This window comes from Gavialis gangeticus, unplaced genomic scaffold (assembly GCF_001723915.1).
Source record: "Gavialis gangeticus isolate Ggan-Ray unplaced genomic scaffold, GavGan_comp1, whole genome shotgun sequence".
NCBI classification, from domain to species: domain Eukaryota; kingdom Metazoa; phylum Chordata; order Crocodylia; family Gavialidae; genus Gavialis; species Gavialis gangeticus.
This window is the reverse complement of record NW_017729032.1, coordinates 144240719-144248422: the sequence shown is the minus strand read 5'-3', so window position 1 is coordinate 144248422 and position 7704 is coordinate 144240719. Positions and strand designations below refer to the sequence as shown.

General features: G+C 46.3%; 1 protein-coding gene across 1 annotated transcript in view; it reads left to right on the top strand.

The window, feature by feature from the left end:
• CCDC138 (coiled-coil domain containing 138) overlaps window positions 1-7704 on the top strand; it is a 77882-nt gene continuing 70178 nt past the window's right edge. Inside the window, exons 1-3 of the mRNA XM_019524372.1 lie at window positions 1-136; window positions 5837-5897; window positions 7440-7578. Coding sequence (XP_019379917.1) covers window positions 59-136; window positions 5837-5897; window positions 7440-7578 — 278 coding nt within the window. The 5' untranslated portion in view covers window positions 1-58. The remainder of the gene's footprint in view (window positions 137-5836; window positions 5898-7439; window positions 7579-7704) is intronic.

Below are 7704 nucleotides of genomic sequence, written 5' to 3'. Positions count from 1 at the left end.
GAGGCGGGGGGTTCGGATCCCGCGGACTGCTGCAGGCGCGCGCGGAGGCCAGGGGGCTATGACGAGTGCGGCTCTGAGCCGCTCCCTGGAGCGCCTGAGGCGGCGCTACCTGCGCGGGGACCCGGGACCCGTGGGGGTGAGGGAGCACTTGGGGGCGGGGTGGGGGGAGTCGCCCCTCCTCCCTTTGGGTTGAGAGCGTGCACGTTGCTGGGCGGAGCGGGGGAGCCCCGGGATTGGCAGGACAGGACGGGGCGGGGCCTAATATGTAGGGCCAGTGAAGCCCCAGGATTGCTACTGTGAGCCTCAGGATTGGCTGCAGGGGGAGGGGTGGGAATAGGATGGGGGCAAGGGGAGTGGGGCTGGACCAGCGGGAGGTAGGGGGTGGAGACCACAGGCCTGGGTTGGGGTGCTGGCCCTCAGAGCTACTATGTGCTGGTCAGACCACAGCCCTCCCAGCCCTCTTTAGGAAGCCTGTGTCCTTGCCCCCAGCAGTGCCCAGGGGGATGCCAATGCCTGCTGTGTGCCAGGCTCCTGCTGAGGCTGCACTGCCTGCCTCCCATCTCCCCCTGTTCACATGCTTCCCATCCATGGCCCTGCCAAGCCCTGGCACCTCCTGGTCATCCTCCTGGCCCTGGCCAAGCAGGTTGTACCTGACCAGGAAGGAGGCTCTGGCCGGGAAGGTCCCCGCAGACTGTGGGGCCACTTTTCTTGCCCTTTGCTCCCATCTCTGAGCAGAGTATCACTGGACAGCGTCTGCTGGGTCCTTGGACTAGTTTGAGGGCCAGTGTGTGCAGTCTGCTTTGCTCTGCTCAGTGTCCCTGCTTGGCACTTTGTTTTGAACCTCTGACCAGCACTGCCATCCCTGTTTTTTTTATTATTTGTCCCAAGAAATCTGTTGCCCCCTTTTCCTGTAGCCTCCACACTCTCTAATGAGAAACTTGGTGGGCTGGGCCCGTGTGATTAAAAGGTGACAAATAGGCCTGGCCCTGGCTAAGCTGGCCGTCTACCTAACCAGGAAGGAGGCTGTGGCTGAGAGGACTCCCAGCTACTGTGGGGCCATTTCCCTCTTCCTCATTTGCTTGCATCTGGACAGGATTTCACCAGGCAGTGTCCACTGGTCCTTTGAAAGCCAGTGGGCTCTGGCCAGTGTGCTCTGCTTGGTGGACCCCCTGCCCCCCAGTGCTCGTTATCAACCTCGAACTCTTGCTTTTATCCCTGTTTCCTTTTTCTTTTCTCAGTTGTCCCAAGTAATGAGTTGATGGGCAGTTAGTGGACTCCCTCATTATGGGAGGTTTACAATATACTTGGTGGACAGTGGCCCAGGTTTCCCAATGGCATATTGAAGGCCTGCACAGAGTTGTTGCCACAAGCGAGTATTAGGCATACTTTACAGACACCCCCAACACCTGCCCCTTTGCCAGCCAGGAGAGACCCCAGTGCACGCTTGGCTCAAGTGCACCAGGTTGTGGTCTTCTTCCACCTCCTCCGGAACCTCCTGAGGTTCTGAGTGCCCTGCCTTTTTCCGCCCATCCACCTTTTTGTTTACGTGGTCCCCATCCATGGCCCTGCCAAGCTCTGGGACCTCTGGTCAACCTCCTGGACCTTGCCAAGCTGGCTGTCTACGGGGCCAGGAAGGAGGTTCTGGCTAGGGGGAACCCAGGCTAGTTATGGGGCTGTCTTCTCCCTCCTCCACTATTGACCCGAGGCAGAGTTTCACTAGTTGGCGTCTACAGGCTCCCTCAACTCGTTCAGGGAGCAGTGGGCACTGACTGGTGTGTTCTTTTCAGTGTCCCCTTCTGGCTCCCTTATTATTTACCTGTGACTTCATTTTCCTGACTTCTCTTTAAGTCCCCTGTATTTAGTTGATGTGTCCCCAGTAACCTCCCTTATTAATGGAGGCTTACAGTTTTTCTTTGATGGGCCCACAGTCTCTTGAGCATAGCAAATATGCTTGAGTTGCACAGTGGCAGAGAGTGAATGCTGAAAGGGGGAGTGGAATAGGGGTTTTTATGACCAGGGTTTTTTCCACTGTTCTCTCACTTGCACCCTTCAGCATTTAAGGTCTAGGGCTCCCCACACATCAGAAATCCGGCAGCAGGGGAGTGGCAGTTAATGCTGCTGTGGTTTTACCACCTACAGATTTCTGGACCTGTGGGGATCCCCTCCCCTGGGCCAAATGGCAGCACCGTAAGGTTGAGCACCACTGATATAGCCTATCTAGGCTTTTCCACAAGCTTTTTGAAAATCCTACATCAAAAGTTCTTAATGAAATTAAATTGTCATGGAATTAGCGCAGGGGGTGGCAACCTGCAGCCCTACAGGCCATACCTGCTGCACAAAACCAGGACATCAGCAGTGAGGGATATTGATTGCTGCATCAGAAGTAGATTGGCAGCAGTTCAACAGCTGGGGGTGGGTGGCAGCCTACCTTCAGAGCAAGATGCTCCTAAAACATAGCCAAAACTCAGACAGGGAGAGGCCAAAGTAGATTGGCACCTTTATATCTATCAACTGAATAAGCTCAGTATATAGAGAGGGATGGAGCACAAGCCTGTGTTAACCCAAGTTCACTTAAGTATCTGAAGTGAACTTGGGATCAGGAAAGTTTATGCACATGCTCTCTGTCTCTCTCTCTCCACTTCACTTAGTTGGTCTACAAATGTACAGATCTGCCTTGCCTTCTCACTGACTTCAAGCCAGCGCAGCTAACAACCTTTCTCAACCAGGGTGCCTTGTCTAGGAGATGCTTTTCAGGGTGCCATGGTATGCTGCTCTGTATTAGTGTTAGGTATGCAATGCCTATGCATGATTCACTGCACAAACCCAAAGATTTCAAATTGGAATTCATATTGTCAGTGATGTTCTGGCCAGTTGTGGTCTTTCTGAATTCTTGGCAGTAGAAGAATTGCTCAGTTATTTTTCTGTAGAGCAGGCATTTTCTGAGGGGTACCTTGAGCATAAGACTTACCAGTGGTCGTGTTTGCCAGTTAGAGATGGATAGAAGACATTGTTGTCATGACGACTTGAGCAATGAGACTGCACTAATCAAGAAAGATTGGGACCTTCAGTTTTAATAGTTGGAAAGGAAAGAAAGTCAGGTAATGAGCAGTGATGTGAAGGAAACAATGACAGTATGTGGACAGTGACTAGATGTATGACAGTGAGGAAAAGATGAAGATATTCCCAAGGTTATAAGCTGAACTCGTGGGAAGGTTAGTAATAATGATTTCAAGAGTTGATAGAAAACAGAGTAGAGAAGAAGTTCAGTTTGGGCCATACCATGGGCTTGGGAGAAGTGTTATCACTACTTAGAATGCTTAGCACTACATTGTTCCAACCATGTCTTTGGGAAGCTGGCCTATGTTCTGTCATAAGAACAACCTTGGTCTATACAGATGTCTTTTCTTTGTTCCAGGAACTTCTGTTTCAGCTTTTGCTAGGCTAATTACTATGTCACAGCAGCAGCTGGATGCCTTACTAGAAATACTTGAGAACAATCAGAAACTGTAGTTTGAGGCAAGTGGAGGCCTGAGCTCCGCGGGCTAGGTATATAAGTGGGTCGGGCAATCCATGCTACTTTCTGAGAGCATCAGTTGGGTATGTGCATGTGAAATGGCTGTGAAATGTGTTTTCATGGCCGTTCTCCCCATCCTGAAAATTTTGGATCCACCTTCTTATTTTCCATCTTAATTTCGCCTCTTTCCAAGTCCAGGCAAAGATTAGAGTCTCCCAGCAATCATATCCTGAATCCCACCAGTCCATTTTCTTTCTGGAGTAACAGCTTTCTCCAGCTTGCTTGCTGATGTAGTTAGCTAACTCAGATAAAAGCACTCTGCTGAAAAGCTGAAGTTCAGCTCCTACTGCTGATCAGCAGGTATCCTGTTTTTCTCTGATAAAAAAACCCCAGTTTTCAGATATAAAAAAGTAATATATAATGATGTTTCATTTTAATCACGGAAAAATGTGGATTTTGGGTTACTTCTTTAATCTTAAAATTAGGAATTTTTTTTAATCAGAGAAAACCAAGATGCTTTATGCGGCACTGGTCAGGCCACAGTTGGAGTACTGCATCCAGTTCTGGGCGCCGCACTTCAAGAGGGATGTGGACAGCATAGAGAGGGTCCAGAGGAGGGCCACTCGCATGATCAGGGGACTGCAGGGCAGGCCCTACGAGGAGAGACTACGGGACCTGAACCTGTTCAGCCTCCACAAGAGAAGGCTGAGGGGGGATCTAGTGGCCTGTTACAAACTAGTCAGAGGGGACCATCAGGCACTGGGGGAGTCACTGTTCTCCCGAGCACAGCCAGGAGTGACCAGGAACAATGGTCACAAGCTGGCAGAGGGTAGGTTTAGGTTAGACATCAGAAGGCGCTAGTTCACGGTCAGGGCGGCTAGGTTCTGGAACCAACTTCCAAGGGAGGTGGTGCAGGCTCCTACCCTGGGGGTTTTTAAGAAGAGGTTAGATGAACACTTTGCTGGGGTCGTTTAACCCCAGTACTCTCCCCTGCCATGGCAGGGGGTCGGACTAGATGATCTTCTCAGGTCTCTTCCGACCCTAGAAACTATGAAACTAAGATCCCTGCTGATGATGCATTATGAATGTTACAGTTGTATCTAAAAGAATAAAATTATTTCTTTTCTTTTCTGTTAACATTCTGTTAATATAAGTTCTTTTCAAGTTAGATGCATTAGTCCTTTGTGTGTTGTTGTCTACAGAAAGTTTGATTCCCTTGGCCATGCTAGGCCAATGGGCTGGGTAGACCTGTGGCCTTTTTCAGATTGAGATTGTAATGTAAAGTACTTAGGAAGTGCTGGATTACTGTTTTTTTAATTTATTATGATACATCCTTTAATTATATCATCACATAGTTATTTTTTTCACAAGACCTGCTTTGAATCTGGCATACCTAGTCTGCTTATGCTTAAGTTCTTTCCTGTAGTTTTTAAGGATGTTATTTATCATAAATTAACTAGCAAATTACCCATCAAGAATGATGGAGCAGGGACAGAGCCCCATGTCCCTCCCTCCCCCTGTCTAGGCCCACTCCCCGCTTCCCTCCTCCCTCTTGGGGTTTGGGCCTGCTCTCCCCTTTCACGCTGATGCAGGCGGTGTGGGGGAGGACTGGGCTCGAGGGTGCAGAGAAGTCGGCCCACCATGGCAGGGGGAAGAGGTGGGGGGAGCAGCAGGCCTGGGCCAGCACTGCTGGCCTCACTCTCCCTGTTCTGTCCATTCCATTGCCTCTGCCTCCGGGGTGGCGGGGGAGGCCAGCACAGTTGGCCGCCGCCTCGTGATTAGTTGTTTCAGTCTGCTAATCATAGTCAAAATAAAGCATTATGGACAGAGAGACAGATTAAGGCTTTTATAATATTAGAATACTTGAAAATTCTGGAGTGACAGGCAAAAATATAGGACTAAGTGGAGTCACTTCAGTTCCTTCCTAACTTGCTTTTAGGTCTGTTGGTTTAAATGAACCTTGTCACTGCAGTATCTGAGGGACTCAAGTTTTTAAAAGGAAAAATAGCAGTCTTTTCTTTTAGACTCTAGGACAAACAACTCAATTAGTTTCATACTAATTTTTTTGTTTGCTCCTGTGTGTGGGAGGGTCACACATTTTTGTTTGGAAAAAATCATCCCTTTTTCAAACCAAGCAACTTTTTAGCAGGAGTTTCACAGTGAAGTGATTATAAGCAATAAACATATTATATTATGATAATATATTTATAATGTATATATTATATGTTATGTTATACATAATTGAATATATATCTATGATATATTCAATTATGGTGAGATATGCTGGGATCAATTTATTTGTGTGTCTTTTTTTTTTTAAAGGATTGTCTTTCAGGTGCATTACAGACCAAATCTAAGAGTGAGAATTCCCCAACGTACACAGGTAATACAAGAGAAAAGGATGCTCCAGATGTTTTTATTAAAAGGATTCAGAATTACAATTCATTTCTCTTAAATTTCTCTTAAGAATTAAGGTGCTTAGGCAAGTATGCTTATACCTCTTCTGTCGGGGAGGCAAACTTGTCTTGGCTGGCATACGTGAAAATCTGGTACCAACCTAGGAGTGTACATAAAATCTCCAGGGAAACTCTAAAAGAGTTTTCCTGTGCTGCAGGTTTGGATGGGTTGTGAGGAGAGGAGTGATCAATGCCTTATGGCAGAAGTGTTAGACTGACCTCATCCCTCAGGCTGAATCTGGACCACCATGCCCCTGATTTCAGCAGTGGGCCCCTCCTGTCCTCAGTGCCCCTCAGTTTCTGGCTTTTGTACAAGCCCCACTGGCTGCATGATATGGCTCCATGGGCTGTAAGTCTGACACCCTACTTTATGGGGATGAAAAGGAAGATCATTGCCCCTATAGGGCACTGACAGACATGTAGCTCCCTGCTGTGACTCTTAGTGCTTTGCAGGAAGTGCTATGAATTACAGCATTCCCCCTGACCCAGTAGATGTTTGCTGTTGGGTCTGGGAGGTTGGGGGATCGAGCTCCAGTTTGGGAGAAGGGAGGGGAAGGATTTCCATCTGGAGTTTGCCCAGCACTGGTGGGTGGTGCAAGTGGATTAGAGCACCCCAAGGTGTTATTGGGGCATGGAATAAGTGTTTATATATGTGTGTATGTGTGTTTTTTGGGAGCGTGGTTGTGATTAGGGGGTGTTGCATATAAAGGAAGTTGAGGGATAAAGCTGACTGATATCCTCATGCTGAATAAAGGTAATAAGAGGTACAATTTGTGAGGCATTTTTTTCTTTTACAGAAATGTATTTGCATTCATGTGATGTGCAGATGCCACTAATAAATAAAGATTGTTGGCTGGAGGGGGCAAAGTTAAACACCTTGTGATATAAATAATAAATAAAACAGGAAACTTAAAATCATTTTAGACATTTTATAATAGTTCTATAATACATTTTTATACTCTGTGTTTGCTTCTTAATATATTTAACAAACTTAAGACCAAAGGTACTCCTTAAATATTTGCGAGTAATACTTCTTACCATCCTGGCACTCAGGAATTGCAACTAAAAAGATATGATGTCAGAGCTGAAATTTTAAAGCAAATTAGCATAGGAATCCAAGCTATAAAACTTCACAAAGACAAATCTTACCTGAAAGCAAATCTGAGGTTTCTGAGATAGTATTATCAATCAAAAGCTTTTAAAAAGATCTATAACGGTATCATAAGCTGAACATTATCTTATTTTTAAATCAGTAATAACACTTCTAAGTTGCAAGTTATTCTAATATTTCTCCATCTAAATTTAATTCCTTACTTACTAGACCATATTCTAATATAATTCAGAATTTTGCTTTCTTAAATGGTATTGCTCACATCGTAAAAATTGTATTAAGCCATGATGGATCCATGCTGGTTTAATGTGCTTTTCAGCTTCAAAATATAGTATTTAATAATGTGATTTATTTATAGGTAACCTGGACAGTTTGTTGGATAATACAGTTATTTCTTTGTCCATAAATGCTTCACAATCAAAATCTTCTCAAATAGGAAGAAAGTACTACACCAAACCTTTTGACGATTTGTGTAAGAAGTTTAAAAATTTGGATTGGTAAGAATTCTTACCTCCTCTGCTGCACCACATGCCCGACACACAACATCCTCCTCCCCACTCTGTCATGCACATGGGCATCCACGCCATGGGCTCCCCCAGCATTGTGGGGTGCACTGTGCCACC